We start from the raw sequence: 19559 nt of genomic DNA on the forward strand, positions 1-19559 counted from the left end.
ACATCACAAAAGATGGCTGAGGCCACCACAGAGTCATAAAAGTTCTTCTGCTTCACTCCAAAAAACCTGAGACTCTGCAGCAGGTACAGCCTGCTCTGCCCATTCAGCGACTGACATTTCATTGTTCATCGCATGGACTGTTTACTTTTTTTTTCTATGACACTTTATTTATAATGTCTAATTATAAAGCATATACAAAGCCAGATCTCAAACCTGTACCTTTCATAGTAAAATATCACATGCAGCTGTGCAGTGATGCATTCTCCTCCATTAAACTCACTCCATTTATCCCAGTTGAGTCACATCTGTGATCTGTTTGACATGAAAATCCCCCCTGCGTATCTCGCACTAGGAAGGGGTCACACCATTCCGGATATTTTAACAAAAGGGGAGATTTGCATTGCCATGACTTCAAATGATGCAGGTGTACTCGTGCATGCAGATTTAGGAAGACTGATGTTTTAATCATAGCTACTAATGATTCCACTTCCACAGCCATTTCAATGTGGACAGTGGTCGTGTAACGGAATTACCCCACTAAGGGTTGCTTTTTTTGTAATCTGGTCAGGTCCAGAGACCACATCACACCAGGGATGTAGAAAAATACAATACATTTATTTAATAATCGTAATGAACAATGATCGTAATGATCATACATCAATAAACACACATACACATCAATCACTCATAAAACGAAGGACATTTAAAACCAACCAGAGCCCCAACGCTCTCTGATCCGAACCAGCATTTAAAACCAACCAGAGCCCCAACGCTCTCTTGCCCGGAACAGCATTTAAAACCAACCAGACCCCCAATGCTCTTTGGCCCGGACTCTCATTTAAAACCAACCAGAGCCCCAGCGCTCTCTGATCCGAACCAGCATTTAAAACCAACCAGAGCCCCAGCGCTCTCTGATCCAAACCAGCATTTAAAACCAACCAGAGCCCCAACGCTCTCTGATCCGGACCAGCATTTAAAACCAACCAGACCCCGAGCTCTCTCTGACCCGGACCGGCATTTAAAACCAACCCAACCCACAATGCTCTCTGGCCCTCGTCGGTGACGCGCTCAGCCGCCACTCCGAGTCCCGCTCTCCTCCACCGCCAGCTGCACCTGTAAATTTCTCTGCATAGCTAAATATCTCCCCCCAATTCCCTCACTACGTTGAACTAGTTCCAGTCCCCCCTAACTACAACTACCCAACTATCTCCCCCGGCTATGGCACACAGCACACAATGCACACAGTGAAATTTGTCCTCTGCATTTAACCCATCACCCTGAATGAGCAGTGGGCAGCCATGACAGGCGCCCGGGGAGCAGTGTGTGGGGACGATGCACACACACTGCCCCTGTACAAAGACATGTCTGCTCTCCATATCTCCTCCTCCCCACCTGCACTCTGCAATCAGCCTTCACCACGTGACGTTCCAAAACCCTGCCCCAAAAAACCCACCCCCAAACCAAAACATTTATATTTTCTTTGTCTGAAAAATGTATTGTGTGCAGTTCATTGTCTAGTTCTCTACAAATCCATACAAATTCTTCTTGATTTGGATAAAAGCATAAATGTATGAGTGGTAACGCTACAGGGCTCATCATGAAGATTACCGGTGTCTTTCAGCTACCATTGCTAGGCTTTGTTGAGCTGTTTGTATTTGAATTGTGTTACACAGTCAGAGAAGGGCAGTAGTACAGAGAGAAGACACCAACAAATGCCGCCCCCACCATATTTCCGAACTGTTTCTTTTGATCATTGGCCCCATGTCATGATCGTATTCTTTTACAAATTTTTACATTAAATTGGGGTACAGACAAGGTGTCAATAGTATATAATGTGATGTGTCTGCTGCCTGGTTCAATCTCAGTTCAAGTTCAAATGAATCTTTATTGTCATTTCAGCCACATACATGTTAGACAGTACATAGTGAAACGAAACAACGTTTCTCCGGAACCTGGTGCTACATGTAACATTTAAACAAAGTTACATACTAACATAAAGTGATGTGTGCGACAAAAACAAACTGGGCTACTTAAAGGGCAAACATGCGACACAGACAGTGCAAGAATAACAAGAGTAACATCAAATAAAAAAGAAGATGGACAGCGCTAAAAATCAATGAAATAATGTTGATACATTTACAGCATTTGGCAGACACCCTTTTCCAGAGTGGTTTACAGTCTGTAGCTACCAAGACCAAAGCTAACCCTGGAGGGGTTAACAATATGTCACAATAGTTACTATAGGTAAGACTAACGATTCAACCAGAATGTGCTAAACAGCAGTAAGATGGCGATAATTAAATAAAGGCATAAATGAAATTCTGACACACAGATGGCAACATGGAGTAAAAGAATCACAATTTGTCCATGTTGAGTTCTTACTGAAGGAATTGAGGGTGCAGCCATGCTTACACCATTATATGAACTTTGAATGAATTTTGTATCGTGAAAATAGATATATGAATGTGCAACAATGTAAAACAATGAATACTGCCTCTGGTGTTGGCCTTTAATCTACAAAGGTGTTACGAGCTTTTATTGAATATCTGTATATATGATTTACTCTTGGTCCTTGTCTTTCGGTGATGAAAATTACCAAAACAAATTAAATATTTAATCTATAATAGAGTCTTGATTAAGACATGTCACAAGGTGTCATAATGTAATGCAGCCACACAATAAAGAGAGATAAGAATTCAAGTGTAAATATTCGAAAATAAACTGTAAGTATCAGAAATGGTTTAAACTGTTTTAAGATGCCACAGCTAGTTTGCTGAGTTTTCAGATGTCGCGGTCTGGGAGGCTGTAAAGGTCTCCCTGGTAGAATGCTTAGAAGAGAAAGCTGCAAAATAGTCACTGGCAAATGAAAAGACATCACTGGGTTTTCTTAGCAAAAGAAACTGCATGAAGTCCAACATCAGGGCCCTTAGTTCAGGGTGTTGTTTCAAGTATGAAACATGGTCTGCCTTCAGCTGCTCCTGTTTAATGAACATAAAGCACAGATTAAAGGAAGTGGCTGTTGAATGACACCGTCATGGTAAAATGTTAGGGGCTTCATTATAATACAATTTGTTAGGAATTCTCAATTTTAAATATGTAAGAATTCTTTTAAAATACATAATGCAATACCTTTTGGTCAAGAAATGTTGAATACAGCTGCATGTCATCCTCCCATATAAGGGGCTTCTTTTCCAAAATGGGTTCCTTATCCCTCAGTTCTTAAAAAAATGCTGTGGTGAGTTAATAAAAAGTCACATATAACAGTCAGATGCTCAGAAGATCTTACCTTCTCCAATCAGATCAGGTAATTTCTGGAGCTTCATTGTCACTGGTGAGCCAACCTGAGCTCTGTTTGTTAAATGACTGTAGGTGTACCCACATTGTGAATTAAAAAAGGAAAAATAATCCAAATAAGCTTTATGTCCAGGTTTGTTTGCACATACGAGGAATTTTTTTTAGTGACAGGAACAATCACTTTCACTTTCAGCATGATGGTGCCTACCCGTCACACAGGAAATAGCAGTGCCATGTTGCTCTGAGGATCCCAGCAGTCTCAACAGTCCTCTCAATGCCAAAAACATCTGCCTCCTCTGCTCCCACCATCTGCTGCATTGACCCAAGGCTCCTCTTGAACAGAGCAGAAGACACACCTGACTATCAACTCATTGAGGTAACATACAGTACACATCCCCCAAGGTCTGCACACTGTATAACATGTACATAAAAACAGTCATAAACCCATTAAGCTATTTTCGTCTAATAATAATAATAATAATAAATGTACACACACACACACACACACACACACACACAGACACACTTAAAAAAAACCATAACTCTGAATGCATATTCATTAGGCTTCTTGGGTTGGTATTCAATTTATCATAAAAAAATATATGATATGATGCTGAATTATCTGTGAAGGTTCTCAGTCATCCTGAATTATGATTCTCAATCCTATTCTAACTATTTTCTGGTCTGCTTTTCTTATTTTATGGTGTATATGGCTTTTTGCAATGTCATTAATAAAGCAACCCTTAAAATCAGAGTTACTCACATAGGTAGAAGAAGACATATTCATCTCTGAATCAAAGGACAGGAACACCATATTTTCTGGAAGAACCTTGCGCAGGGCTAAAATGCGCATAATGAGGAGGTTGGCAGCTTCAGACACAAAGCCCTGCACAGAGCTCAGAGGAAACATACTGGTGTCCTCCCTCACTTTCTACAGGCAACAGAAAGATCCAGTTTCATTTATTCAAGAAATAGGTGATTCAGACAGAAAAAGAAAAATGGCACGAGGCATGGTTTAATGTGAAACATTTCAACAACCTTTAGATTGTATTTAATGGGAGATAGGGAAATGCACTCCCATTTCCTGATACATGTTATGTCATTATTTATGTCAACGTAATGAAACGTATTTAGTGAATAAATGGTTTTAATGTCCTCACCTCTCCCTCAGTGATCACTTTATTCACAACAAGTTGGCCCTCACTTCTCACTATATGTGACTTCCTGTCTAGACTGTGGTCCTTCAGCTGAGAAGAAAAGAACAAACACATTATAAATGTCAGAACACTCACAAGATGATTAAAATGTGGACGAAAACATACCATCACATATTCATGATGCTTCTGCTCCAATGTTTCCAGTGTTCTGGAAACATAGGCTGCAACCAAACAACATTTTGTCACTCTCGTACCTGATCAACACGATACACAACGGAACCTCCTGATTTCATCCTTTTTCCATATACATCAATGGTGGTAGGACTCACCCATTACAGAAGTGCCACAGGGGATACCATCAATCAAGCCATGGCTGTTCGCATGGACCAGGTAGCATGGCTCCTCGTTGTAGCCTGCCTTCTGCACACTGATACAGAACTCACCCAGCTCCCGACCAGAGGCAGATACGGCCACTAGAGAGTCTGTGAAAAGGCACTTCTGCAGCTCATGGTGCCCTGAGAAAACAGTGATCCACTTTACACATCATTGCTGACTCAGTTAATCAGTCTTCAAGTGTTTCAGAGGATTCCAAACCTGGCAGGTAACAAAAGGATAACAGAAATGTATCGACCTGGACCGACCCTCCCCGGCCTGCACATCATATAATCTCTCTTCTATTAAAATCTCCTAAATAACCATCTATTTACCATGATCGACCAAAAATAGAAAAATGCTGAACCGAGTTCTAATAGAAATGATATAGAGTGCATTAAAGTTTGTTGCATATGGTATAAGTGCTGACCCAATAAAAGTGCCTACTTAATAGACCGCTCCATGCTGACCATGGTGTGATTGAGGCTTCCTGTTCACATCAAACCTCTGAGAACAGCAGTAAAAGTGTCTTTATGTGCAAGTTTATATGTATTTTTCTTCTATAGATTGGTTAGATATGTTATTATGCTGAACTTTTCTTAAGAATATTTTTTCAATTCACCCAATCCTGAAATTGCACAGTGAGTGTAAATTTGCACCATATTCTATGTGTTTGGTTTGTACTTGTTAGTATTTCAGAGTGTCCAACTTAATAGCTAGACATTAGACACCGCTGAGTAACTAGTTGCTCTAGGAAAGAGCGGATTGGATGACGGTTCAGTTCCTCCCCTGCAACCACACAGCTCTAAGACCAAGCCCCGAGGCATTGGTCTGGACCATAAAGGCCAGGTCGAAGTTGGGACTCTTCAAGACTACACACGAAGAGTTCATAAGATGCTGGAAAGGTTTATTGCAATGACCGATTTCCTATACCATCTCACAAACCCCAAGAAGGACCTTACCTCCTTCTTCGTAGTGGGTGGAGGACCGGCTAAGACCTAATGTTTCCCCCTCGCAGGTAATACCCCAGATAACACACTTCAGACCAGCCGAAAATTAGTCAGCTCTTGAACTGCCTGGATCCAGCGTATCTTGACTCACCGTTCGGACAATAATTAATGGGGCCAATATATATTGGTCTTTTTGCTGCCTCATTCCATCCACAGTGTCCCATAATAGGGGATATTAACACATAGTAAATGTGTTTATGTACAGTGCATATTTTTACATTTTTAGTTTTTACATTTTTTATACATTTGCCAAAACCTCAAATAAACTTTTTTCATGTTGTCATTATGGCGTGTTGTGTGTAGAATTCTGATAAATAATTAATTAAATTCATTCATGTACATGTTTATGTGTATATATATATTTATTATTTATATGTTGTCAGGTGAAAATTAGATTTTACATTTACGCCACGGGCAAGCACGCAGACAGACAAATCTGAAATCTCATTTTTCAGTTTGAATGTTTTATATTCTGATTATTTCCCAGATATTCTTATAGGACTTTCATGTCCGTTCACAGAGCATACGCCGCATCTGACTCGGCGGTTTGTTTCTTGTGATGCTCGGATCTCCTGCTCGACTCGACTCACCCACACTGGCCAGCAGGTCGAGCGCCGGGCCGGAGGCTTTTACCTCCAGCGTCCGCTTCTGTGACGAATCCTCCATAAACCCTGTTAACGCGGAAAGCATTCAGAAATCTGACACGATTTCAAAGAGGACCTGCTTCCCAGGACGCGGCGTGTCGTCTAATGTCGTGTAAGCTTCCCTCTCCTCACAGACGCCTTTACCACGTCGTTTTGACAGTAAAAGCTCCTGAGGCTTTTAATAATTTATTGACCGTATGGCGTCTGCATTTGCTTTTTGTGATTCAAGTGTTTGCAAAGCGACAATTGATGTTTGCCGGATTACGTTGCTTCCTGGGTGACATGTCTGGTTGCCGTGGTGACGACGCCTGCACCACATTGTAGATAGTATAAGCGCAGCAATAATTAGTATCGTTATATCCATCATTCAAAAAAGCCCAACATCGCTGACTATCATATGTACATACTAAATAACATTTAATTTAACTAAAGAGTGCAGTTCGCTCGTACGGCAGAAAGCATGGAACTTACGGCTGACATACTAGACAATTTACGGTAACACACACACACACACACACACACACACACACACACACACACACACACACACACACACACACACTACAAATGTCAACTGGAGGGTATAAAACAATACGCAATATCTCGGTTAAAATGAAACTTCAAAGTTTATCAGAAAATTCATACAGTAGAGTTGAGGACCAGCACGAACATTTCATCTGCCTGCTTACAGCTTGGTATTAACTGAAAGTGTTATTTTTAAAATTCAGAATAACCTGCAGATAACGTTGATTAGTTCCAGATAACTTTTCAAGTATTGTTCAAGTATTCTCCCTGTGCGTGGATGTATACAGAAGTAGTAAAACTCTCCTTACATTAAAGAGATTACTGAAACACTGTAAAAAAGTACGCATTTGCATTTAAGATATTGACAAAATTTGTAAAAATGAGCATACAGTAGTTCCTGTCTGATATATAGCCTAATTGGCTGTTTTTGCAAGGAATAATATAAATATGGCCATTGTCACATCTTTGATGGGTTATTGCTACAATTGCCAATGCGAAAAAACCTCCCCAGCTTCTCTGCCCTCTACACACATGTAAACCATTGGATGAGAGGCTTTGGAACATTTAGGTTGGAATGTGAACAACAACAAAAAAAAGTTGAAACTAATAATAAAAAATAAACCATCAAACCAAAACTTTAAGAGGAAATCAGAGCACAGCAAACTCGTCCCCGTTTCTAATTCACATTGACAGGGACTGTACTACAGGTAGGAATGGTTTATATGAAGTCCTCTTCACTATCGTCTCTTGTATAAGTCCTTGCGCCTGCGCAACTCCTCCAGTACTCGGGCCCTGTATGCGGTCCAGTCCTCATCTGGGTTCTGTTTAAGCCCTAGTGCCCACTGCAGGCCCTGGGTGTGGCTTCGCAGGAAAGGGTTGTACTCCTTCTCCTCACCTAATGTTGAGGGACTCTGAAGGGGGGAAAACAGTTATTTTTATTTATTCAAGTAGGTATAACAGATTCAAATGACTCGTCCATCAGACAGACAGCAGGACTCTGGCCAGTGGTGGTGTTTGATTTTATACACCTGCGGCCACGGAAATGACTAAAACACCTGAATATGTTAAGCAAAATAGTGTAGGTGACTTTTCAAAACAAAGAATATGAGCATAGTAGATGAGTAGTAACTGTAGTAGTCTTGTATCCTCACAGTGCACAGTCTTTGACTCCTCTGCTGTAAGACCCACTGCAACTTCTGTTCACGTGCAACATTGCCAGGCTCCACGTCTGCAGCAAACAGCAGATTGTCTTCTGCGTACTCATGACCTGAGCAGGGTTATATGCAGAGATTCAGCCACTTTCATGTGTCACTGAAAAGCGGAATGCCTGTTAACTATATACTGCAGATGTGCATATGTCACCTCAATAATAAACATTCTTCTTTGCGTTTTGTGTGTGTGTGTGTGTGTGTGTGTATATATATATATATTTTTTTTTTTTTTTATTAATCCTAATTTTCCTCGGTGAGTGCTGGATATATCACCCATAACATAACATACCTGGCCAGAGAAGAGTCTCATCATTCAAGGAGGAAACTGTGTCCAGTGATGACAGCATTGTCAAGGCACTGCCCTCAAACATCCTCCCTGAGGACAGGAGAAAATCGATTCAGCACCTAAAAGTTGTGTAAATAGGTGTGATTTACGCAATAAGCATGTATAGCCAGTCCAGGAATACTTCAGATCAGATTCCACACCAGAATTCACCAAGAGGACCATCCAACTTTAAAATGACTGAAATGAATTTAGCCCAATTTCTACGGTACAACTAAAGTAATTAATTAAGTCAAGCAAGTTTACCACACGACACTCTTTCATTCATATTGTATCAAGCCAGCAGCTTGCTCTTATGTATGGATCACGATTCATGACGAATTTGTAATAATGAAGAAACAACACAGTTTTGGCCTCCCATTATGGACTCCCATGACTATATGTTAATTACAACAGTGATAAAGGAAGACATGCCCCTGTTATACATTGTTTAACCTGATGCTACAGTTGCACACACTCCTTTGTTGAAACATATTTTCCAGATTACATATAAATAAATTTCACTTTCCATAACCGCTTAGTCCTACTCAAGGTCACTACCAGCAAACCCATACCTATTGACAATTTAGTGGCCAATTCACCTAATGTGCCAACATGGGGACAGCATCAAACCTTCTCCTTTGATAACATAGATAAACCTGTGAAATTAAGGGGAAATTATCTTTTCCAAGATGATGAGTAGTATCAAGATTTACCACAGCCTGAGAGGAACACCAGATCCCCGGAAAAGAGACAGCTAGGGCCACCATAACTGCGACCATCCAGGAGGTAGATTATATGGCCAACTGTATGGCCAGGCGTGTAGAAGGCTCTGAAACGCAGGCATGTCCCAATCTCTATAGTGTCTTTATCGGCCAATGGGCTGAGAAAGACAAACATGGAACAGAATCAGGCCTTGGATACAAACTGTATTAAATCAAAACAAATTCTCAGAAATACTGTGTGAAGATGCTGAAAATCATTTGTGGTTTTAGCGCTTTCATACATTTCATATAACGTCTTTTTTTCAAAGCATTACTGCTGTGTTCTCCTTCTTTTGCCACAGGGGAAGGTTGTACACACAATTGCAAAAGTTTTATGTCAGCTGCCCTTCTTGATGCACCCCTCCCCATTGTCCCGGGCTTGTGACAAGTGGCTGGGTTGCATTAATGCAGTGTAACAGAGTAAATAAGCCTTACTGTGTCAATCCAGGAATATTGTCCATATTGTTCCCATACACCCTACATGAGTTATACAGCCTTCTGAGGATTCTGTTGCCTCCACTGTGGTCCCTGCACACACAAAACACAATGTTTCAGATCAGAAAATAAAGCACAAAGCATTAAAATACAAAATAATCAAAATGAAACTGGGGCTGTTGTTGGACTTATCTCACCAGTGTTTATGTGTGCAGAGAATGGCTTCCAAGGTCACCCTCTCCTCTTCCAGGTAGGCCTGGATACATAAAAACACTGTTATACTGCTGTATCTCCATATTCAAACTGGTTCATGCAGATCATACCTGAACAGACTGTGGGTCGGTGGGATCGACAACCACTGCAAAGTTAGATGAGGTGTCAACGATCATATAGCTGTAGTTGTCAGACAGTGCAGGGATGGGTGTAATCTTGATGCCTGTGATAGGAACCAAGCTCTTTTTACTGCATTTTCCCACATTTTATCCACATGTACACCTAACCCATGAAACAAACCATTTATTATAGTAGTCTGTGTTTTTGAGTGTCCAGCAGGATATCGCTCACGAGCTTTCCTCAGCTGCCGCTTGTAAAACATGTAGCCAAGTCTTGTTCGGGTGTATAGCCAATAACTGCAAAGAGAAAAGGGAAACAAAGAACTAACTGTTAAGAGCGTATTAGTGAAAAGGACTTATCGAATCTGCATTAAAAATGGAGTCTGGAGGTTATGAGGCCGCATAGGTGCAGATAAATCAGGGTGCCCATGCTAACATATGTCCATCACTAAAATGCCTACAGTGAATTGGATCAGGGCATCTGTACCGAAGAATCACAGAATCGTTTACACATGTTTTTTTTTTAATAATGTAATGGAATATCGGTGTATATTTACACATGATCACACTACATTTCTTGCAGCACTGCTTTCGACTAATTCCTATACATGTTTTATTTGTGGTGGTTTATTAAGTGGTGGGTTTTGCACAGCGCAGGGTGCCAGCTAACACGCACACACTAGCAGGGGACGCGCCAGTCACGTGGAAAGTCGCCGCCGTCGCGTTTCCGAGGGACGGGACACACTCACGCGATCCAGAAGAGCGCCTTCTCTGTGCGAGCCATGATTCGCAGGAGGACGCCGCAGTTCCATGTGGTCCTCGCAAGGCCTTTACGGTAGCAGATGCAGGAGAACGCAGCGGCACCGAGCGCACACGCCAGCCAGACCGGAAGCGCCATGCTGGTGGGCGTGGCCCGGGTGACGTCAGCTAAAGGTGATCGCAATTCAACCCATTCCACCAGCAATTCGCCTCATGTAACATATCGTAATATAATAGGGCTGCCCGCGTACGCTTCCACGCAGGAGTTTAAAGGGTGAACACATGCATCACGTTCTGGTGTGTGCCTTGCGTGACTTGTCTGCTGGAACTTTTCGACCCCACCCACTGGTTGAGGAGTCGCTAAATTCCAGGAAACTTGTTCCGCAGGAGCCGACATCTGCACACCCGCAGACGATCGTCCACCGCCGCCTGCGCGCCGACATAAAGTCGTTTTAGGCGACTGGTAAGTCGTTTTCCCAGGAAAGCAGCGTTCTTTTAACCCACCGCCCAGTCGGTTTCCGTGTTGTTGTTTTTTGTCGTGCTGGATCTTGTAAAATGTTTTAAACACGTTTGGACACCGTGGGCTCCAGTGTAAAACTCACACACGGCGTTTACTGTGAACGTTTATTATCACCTTCATTAACAAAAGAGACCAATCGTCCGACCGCTGAAGTAAGACCTTCCGTGTGACGGAATTCCTGCGTGTTGTGTAATTTTTCCACTTTCTGTTTTGTTGTTGCGTAGGAATTAAGGGCCTTCTGACGTGTCGGTAAGTGCAGATTTATTTCACGTTCGTGTATAGCAGGGTGTACAGTCACCTCGTGTATAAATACAGGTATAAAATGTCCGGGTTCTTTTCCCCTCGGAGTGCGCCTACTTTTACATTTACATGTAAGGCATGTGGCAGACGCCCTTATGCAGAGCGATCAATGAAGTGATCAATTCTCCAGTATAAACACCCATCCTCCAACCCCATGTAAATGAATAGACACTTTAGTGTTTGGTTTGTATTTTTCCCCTGTGATTTCGTACAACCCAGGAAAAATGTATTGTGACATAATGAGGTTGGATTGAAAGTCTAATGAATGAATGAAATGTGCTTTTATTTGGAAGCACTCTGCCCCCTTCCCTTTAGACAGGTGTGAGACCAGCCCAGCAGCAGTAAGCAGGCACACCGAGGACTTAATACTGACATCCCGCATATATGGGTGTGATCGAATTCAGAGTACACAAAGGCGCTGGACCACAGAACAACCTGAATCCCTGCTCATTCCGTACATGGCTGGTGTGTCCGAAAGACTGAAAAGGATTTCTGGGTCCATTTCAAACCTGCGAACACACTGAGACAGAGACTCGTCCATCCCAAAGACCTGACACCAAAACAGAAGAAGAGCAATGTAGTGTATGCTGTCCAGTGCGGTGAAGAGTGCTCCGAGCTGCTACACAGGAGGATGGTCCAGCACGGAAGGAGCAACACCTCAGTGCCAGAATCAGCTGTGTACCTTCACCTGAAGGACAAAGGACACTCGTTTTTGGATGAGAGTGTTCAAATATTGGACAGAGAAGATAGGTGGTCTGAGAGAGGAATGAGGGAAGCTTTGCATGCGCAAATCAACAACCCCTCACTCAGACACAACTTCTCTCCAACCGATAATGCTGCCCTTTCATCCATCCCCTGGAAAATTGGGCCCAATTCACATTTTCACCAGGTTGACCACATTAACAAGCTTAATGGGGGCAGGAGGAGCTGCCAGGGCGGGGCTGTCACATCTACCCACCCTCCTCCCTCTGCCTTTCTTTCACTTGCTGAGCCTATTCAAGGCGGGAGTGAGGTGAAACCAACCTGGAGGATAAATCTGTGGTCACAAACCAACTTCCCTCAGATTGACAAACTTCTGTGGATGCAGAATGAAATGTCTCTACATTAAAGAAAGAAAGTCCAGTTGCCATGACTCAACTTTCAGACAAATTCACCTGGATGACTGAGAATCTTCACAGACAAAGGCACAGAAGTTGGCTCATTATTCTCAGCTCCATTTTCGAATGGTTCGTTCCGCCTTAAATACTGCAGGCTGCAATACTATTTATTTTATATTGAAATTCCCATGTTCATAAATCTATGTGCTTATGAGCAAAGTTCCCAGGTACGTTTTAGAGTGAAAAATGTTTTACACATCCTATTTTACCCTTAACAAGTGCATTTTCAGTAGCCAAGAGCTTTTAAACTGTATGCGTTTTTTAAAAGAATGCCATTCACCAGTCCAATGCACAGGTAATGCTTGATACCTTTTCTAATAGTTCAGGATATTGAGTTCAGAGATCATCACCATATGCATATTTAAACGTTCTTTATTTCTGAAACAAGTTTCCTGGCTGTAAGCCTCGATTAACTACACCCCTACAGGCGTAATACGGGTATTACAGCCAGCTGAGCTGTAATTTAAGGTGGAACTGACATATTCGAAAAGGAGCTACTTTAGTTGTGTTTTACTCCAGCCAGTCAGAGAATCTCGCTGCCGCCTCCTGAAGCAGCAGGGGCACCTCGCGACATGAGCCCTCAACCGGGAACTAGAAAACCGATCCGTGACCATGCAATCATGATGCCAGGGAATCCAAACTTGCCAATGCCCGTGATGCCACCCTCACCACGATTCTGCCCTGGGCAACCACCCATGTTGCCCACAGCAAAAGACGCCACTGTGACTCAGCTCTTCATAGAGGTGTGCTCCAAATTCTTTTCATGTGGAATTATTTCCATGGCAGGTTTTTTTTCTTTCTCTTTAATAAGTGTTTCAATACTTGGAATGTACAGCAAACATATTTTGGTTTCTGTGTTGTGCTTTGCCAGCTTTGAGCATTTTTCAGACCTGACACACTACCAGCTAGAATAGAGGTACATACATACTGTACACTGACTATACATTTTAAATACAAGCTTTTTGTAGGTTTCTTCAACCCAAATATTACACTCGTTAAGACCTTTAGGTGTATCGTCTGGGCTGGTGACAGGAGGCTTGCGAGGCAGATTAAATCCAACACATTTCCCAGCACTCGAAAGACAACTGCATTCCAGCAGTCAATTATAAGCTAAATTTAATTTAATCTTTTTTTTTTAAAGTCTTCAATCAGATCAGGGTCATGGCCATGCTGCAGAGTGAACACAAACCTTAAATACAGACTCTATTCCTCCTTTACTGGCACATTATTGGTATGATGTCAGTGTAATGTGTTGTAATGCTATTTCATAAAAGGGCCTGTGATGAATATGGGTGGTAGTAGCCTAGTGGGTAACACACTTGCCTATGAACCAGAAGACCCAGGTTCAAATCCCACTTACTACCATTGTGTCCCTGAGCAAGACATTTAACCCTGAGTGTCTCCAGGGGGGGACTGTCCCTGTAACTACTGATTGTAAGTCGCTCTGGATAAGGGTGTCTGATAAATGCTGTAAATGTATTGTTTATTTTATAAGAGAATAAATTGAAAGGATTACTCATTGTATTGCTTTGTGGTGTTAAACAAGGGTATAGATTTAATTGAAATATCTAATAAAAGCAATAGTATATCAATATTTTTAACAAAGGTATAAAACCATAAATACCTCTTGTTTTCCTCCATTAGATATTATTCCTTGGCTACATTTGACATAAACAGCCAGCATGTCCAGGTCAGACTTTCCCCCAGGGTACGATGAACTGCCCTCGCCTCACTACAACCCTCAGAGTGGGGGATACCCAGGTCCTCCTTCCTATGGCTTTTCACCTCCTGGTCAGCCCCAGCCTGGCCCATATCCTGGGGCACCTCAAACCCAGCCCTCTCCACCATACCCTGGCCAGCCTGCACCATACCCTGGCCAGCCATTTCCTGGTGCAATGCCGGGGCCAGGTTTTCCACCTTCTGGAATGCCCACCATGCCACCCATCATTCCACCAGTCATTCCCATTGATGGAACAGGAGGTAAAAGCCATTTTGCCTGTTCTCTCATGGTCTGCCTGAGTTTCACTGCTGAGATGGACCCTCTAATATGACACATACATATGTACATATGACTGAGGATAAATAGGAGGTATGTGTGTGCAAGAGCGAGAAAGAGAGGGAGATAATGCAATTGCTACTTATTCTCTACACTGTGATAATGAGTGTGGTGTTATTGTGGTCCCCCAGATGATGATGGTGATGATACTGAGGGGTTTGTCACGTCACGAGGCTGGGACAGTCTGACTGTTCGACATGCCTTCATCCGTAAAGTAAGTCTTATGGTTGGTGTCTGCCCTTCCAAGAGAGTCTGTGTTTGATCAGGCTGTTGATTTTGAATGTTCTTTTTATGTTTGTCAGGTCTATATCATCCTGGCTGTACAACTCCTTGTCACCTTTGGCATTGTGGCCATTTTCGTTTTTGTGTGAGTCCCATAAAATGTGACGTTTATCCTGGGAAATTGTGTAACTGAGCATAATGTGTAATGAAGTGACATTTCACATGTATTACAGACAGCCGGTTCGTTCCTTTGTGGTCAAAAACCCAGGGGTCTACTGGGCATCATAGTAAGGGCTTTAAAGTATTTATTGACTTATCAGCTCAGTCATTTTAAACCACTAAACTAACATTTTATCTGTGCAGTGCTGTGTATTTTGGCACCCACATATCACTTGTCTGCTGTCAGAGACTTAGGTAAATTAATCTGCCCTTACAGATGACCTTGTCTTGATATGCAAAGTCATCAGACACATGCTGCTACTGATTTTGCAGAATGATGAATCAGATGTTTTTATGATAAATTGTTTTATGTTTAGGAGGCGTTTCCCATTGAACCTCATCCTTCTGACTCTTTTCGTGAGTGCTAACATAGTCAATCTTGGATTTTATTTAACAAATAATTACATATTGATTATCCTACTGGACAATTTATGTCTGATGGTGAATTTTCTCTCTTGAATTGTCAGACATTAGCACTGTCTTACATGACTGGGACCATATCCAGGTGTGTACCAGTATAGAAATGATGGGCAGTCTTTTAATGGTGTGGTCTTAAATGTGTGTTAATTTTGTATATTATAAGTCTGTTTGTGTATGTGTGTAAATTGTTTACTAAATTACTGTGTTTCTACAGTTATTATAACACAAAAGCTGTGTTTCTGGCACTCGGCATCACTGTAATCGTGTGCATTGCTGTCACTATATTCAGCATCCAGACCAAGGTACATTTTACAGTTATTTTTGAGCTACTGTAACTCTGGGCTCCCTCACATACATTAATGTGCACCAATACAAACCAGTAAAAACAAAAACACTGCTAATCTAACTTACAAGTAATTTTGTTAATGTTACAAAAAAAAATGTCAAACGTTGATCAAATATTCATTTACCTAAACCATTTATTGCAGAATAAAATGCATTATGTGTATAGCAAAAGAGACTCTATTATCCTAATGTGTTGTTTCTCCATGTAGTTGGACTTCACCAAATGTGCAGGTCTGTTCTGTGTTCTTGGGATTGTTGTCATGGTGACCGGCATCATCACCTCGATTGTTCTCATATACAAATATGTAAGTCATGTATGTCGTTCCTCATAAGGGGGCTTTTATCACATTTGTTTTATTACGATTTCATCTTACTGCACAAGGCAATATTCTTAATGTAATCTTGCAGTCAGTTTGATTTGATAATTTCTAAGTAAAAGTGAAGTGATTGTCACTGTGATGCACAGCACACGGTGCACACAGTGAAATTAGTCCTCTGCATTTAACCCATCACCCTGAGTGAACAGTGGGCAGCCATGACAGGCACCCGGGGAGCAGTGTGTGGGGACGGTGCTTTTGCTCAGTGGCACCTCAGTGGCACCTTGGCGGATCGGGATTCGAACCGGCAACCTTCTAATTACGGGGCCGCTTCCTTAACCGCTAGGCCACCACTGCCCCAAAAGCAGAGCTGCATTGGCTGGGAATCGAACTATGACCTTTGTAATAGTAGAAAACTGGTTTCTGTCTAGCTTTTTGTTAATGGAAGACCAGTAGTTGCAGTAAGGATGATTGCAGACATTCCTATATACAACAGAAACCAAAGAAAATTGGATATGCAACCATATAAGAATATGGTGGCAACAGAAATGTAGGATGTTTTTTTTGTTATGAACCAGTTTTGCTGAATTTATCAATTTCATGGCTGAGTTTTGCTTAGCAATAATTTTACATTTACAGCATTTACCAGACACCCTTATCCAGAGCGACTTATAATATATAGTAGTAAGTGGGATTTAAACCTGGGTCTTCTGGTTCATAGGCAAGTGTGTTACCCACTAGGCTACTACCACCCTATTACACAGCATTTTGAACAATGTTCAGAGCAACTGTTATTTGCACCTCCAAATCTCTATGACTGTCCCATCTGTAGTTCAAGATTGTGTTCAATATATGTTACATCTTCATATTCACAGATCCTCTGGCTTCACATGCTTTACGCTGCAATTGGAGCTATTGTGTTTACAATGGTATGTATAAAGGAAAGACACAACACAAAAGCATTCTAATATTTCCATAGGTGTCTTTAAACTGCTGCTCTCATTTCAGTTCCTGGCCTACCACACACAACTCCTGATTGGAAAACACAAGCACTCCATCAATCCTGAGGAATATGTGTTCGGAGCACTCGCCCTCTATGTGGATATCATCCAAATCTTCCTCTTTCTCCTTCAGATTATTGGACTTTCAAAATGAGTAATTGGATGATGATTACAGGGTCTGCTTGTATTAAAGTGTGCTTTTGCATAAAGTTCTGTTTTTAAAAACGTAATATCCAAGGTCAAATTATATGTAACATGTTAGAGGAAAAGGTCACATGTGTATCAGCACACATTTTAAGCAGCTTCATCAGCATACATATTCCTTGTTAATACTAATGAGTTGGTCATGTGTGTTATGTTGTTGGTGGGCAGGGGAAGGTTTATTGCTCTGATTCATGAATATACAACACTTGTTGCTAAAGGGGGATTAATTAGATGCATGTACGTTCAGGGACAACCTTTACATTTTTCTTTGTGCTGAACATTTTATTATCTGAAAATATGATCAGTTAAGGTTTTGATGCACTGTTTATGTTAATACTGCTTAGACAAATTGTCATTATTTAATGTATTATATTTTGCACCTTACCAGAGAGAGTTTAGTACTTTTATTTGTATTGTATCTTTTATCAGCATGAGAATAAATATCATAGAGATGCTGGGGATTTCTTTGTCCTTTGAAAAACTGAATGTTCTTTAATTCTCATTCTTTCATTAGTTATATTAACATAAATGCAACTAAATACAGATCGCGTTAACAGCATATATACAAATCTGCGAAACCATGCACTCCATTTCTAAATGGAGTTGGACATCCAGTCACCATTTATTATTCTGAATAGCACATCTGGTGTCAGAACACACAAGTCCATCAATGTGTTTTAGGAGAGACTCCGTAACGCTCGCTGTCATACTCTCCCTCGTTGGATTTCTTCATCCTCTGACGGATCCGTAACTGCTTCTGTCGGTTCTTCTCCACTTCTCTCTTAGCCAAAATGAATGCAAGGATCCCAGAGGGCAGACCTATCATCCTATAAAAAGAATGTAAATACACATCTGTTCAGGAACATAAAAGACTAAACACACACACACTCATGTATTGGTCAGGCTTACCAGGCATAGCCTACTTTAGTCATTGGGTTTTTAGCCTTTTTCCTGGGGATGTATTCGGGCCCTTCGTCTGTATTTGAGTCATTTTGTGGCTCTGGCCTGACACTCGTAAATTGCGGTCCCGACCTCCAACTCACGGTTCGGAGGTGTGGGAGGAACCGCGGGACTCTGACACAAGATCCCTGTATCCATGGCTTTAACCACATCTGATGCAAGCCTAAAAAAAATAATTAAGCACTTTGAAGCAATATACACTGTCAAAGAAGAGCATGAATACTGTGACATTCAAGTGAACATATTCGTCAAGTTCTTAGGAAAACTTTAGCATTAATGAATAACTATATTAGTAACCATTAGCGCCAACGTCAGCCTTCACGAGAAATGGGGGATACTGGTATTTCTGTAATTAAAACGATCTTACATACTTATCGCAGGGTATTTCGCAAAGCTTCTACAGGGCGCAGCCATCTTATAGAATTTACAACGCATGCGCCGCTGCGTAAGAGCGGTGTGCGCGTGCGCGTAATTCCAACCAGCGCTGTAGGAGACAGAATAATTCCGTAACGTTATAATTCATCCCTGATAAAATTGATGTTTACATTTTACATTTACAGCATTTATATGCCGAGCGACTTACAATCAGTAGTTACAGGGACAGTCCCCCCGGAGCAACTTGGGGTTAAGTGTCTTGCTCAGGGACACAATGGTAGTAAGTGGGATTTGAACCTGGGTCTTCTGGTTCATAGGCGAGTGTGTTACCCACTAGGCTACTACCACCCAGTATAGTATTTTAATACTATACCCAAGCCATAATGTCAACGGAAGGAAATAAACTGTTATATCTTAGATTTTAATCGTTACATCCCCAATATGCGAACCATTCTTCTTATGTACAAACATGGAGCTTTTACTTTCTGCTTAGCCAAAAGCATTATTATAAAGCAGTATGATTCATTCACTGTAACAAACGTAAGAAGTAGAACGATTGAATATCTATTTATTAATACATCTAAATGTCTGTAAAAGAAGTTAGAAATTTGTTATTTCTTCAGATTTGCTCCACCTCT

General features: G+C 41.5%; 3 protein-coding genes across 4 annotated transcripts; 1 reads left to right on the forward strand and 2 right to left on the reverse strand.

The window, feature by feature from the left end:
• Positions 1–2009: 2009 nt before the first annotated feature.
• On the reverse strand, positions 2010–6738 carry catip (ciliogenesis associated TTC17 interacting protein). Its single transcript, XM_028977983.1, has 9 exons — positions 6424–6738; positions 4781–4966; positions 4617–4672; positions 4455–4541; positions 4058–4225; positions 3503–3627; positions 3287–3363; positions 3130–3218; positions 2010–2978 (listed from the first exon to the last, which is right to left on the reverse strand). Exons 1-9 carry the CDS (start codon positions 6521–6523, stop codon positions 2766–2768), a joined length of 1101 nt encoding a protein of 366 aa, XP_028833816.1. The 5' UTR covers positions 6524–6738; the 3' UTR covers positions 2010–2765.
• Positions 6739–7084: 346 nt separating this feature from the next.
• Positions 7085–11009, reverse strand: pnkd (PNKD metallo-beta-lactamase domain containing). Its single transcript, XM_028977885.1, has 9 exons — positions 10816–11009; positions 10248–10363; positions 10058–10170; positions 9932–9990; positions 9735–9827; positions 9252–9418; positions 8503–8589; positions 8154–8269; positions 7085–7913 (listed from the first exon to the last, which is right to left on the reverse strand). Exons 1-9 carry the CDS (start codon positions 10962–10964, stop codon positions 7740–7742), a joined length of 1074 nt encoding a protein of 357 aa, XP_028833718.1. The 5' UTR covers positions 10965–11009; the 3' UTR covers positions 7085–7739.
• On the forward strand, positions 10795–18043 carry tmbim1a (transmembrane BAX inhibitor motif containing 1a). Of its 2 annotated transcripts, XM_028977887.1 has the most exons (14): positions 10795–11288; positions 11570–11594; positions 11939–13545; positions 14447–14782; positions 14990–15072; positions 15161–15225; positions 15314–15367; positions 15444–15494; positions 15617–15656; positions 15767–15804; positions 15934–16021; positions 16274–16369; positions 17257–17310; positions 17390–18043. In XM_028977887.1, exons 4-14 carry the CDS (start codon positions 14485–14487, stop codon positions 17534–17536), a joined length of 1014 nt encoding a protein of 337 aa, XP_028833720.1. In that variant the 5' UTR covers positions 10795–11288; positions 11570–11594; positions 11939–13545; positions 14447–14484; the 3' UTR covers positions 17537–18043. The 2 variants fall into 2 exon arrangements, with proteins under 2 accessions (XP_028833720.1, XP_028833719.1); XM_028977886.1 differs by lacking the exon at positions 11939–13545 and having other exon boundaries at positions 10797–11288.
• Positions 18044–19559: the final 1516 nt, after the last annotated feature.

This window comes from Denticeps clupeoides, chromosome 4, assembly GCF_900700375.1.
Source record: "Denticeps clupeoides chromosome 4, fDenClu1.1, whole genome shotgun sequence".
Classification (NCBI taxonomy): Eukaryota; Metazoa; Chordata; class Actinopteri; order Clupeiformes; family Denticipitidae; genus Denticeps; species Denticeps clupeoides.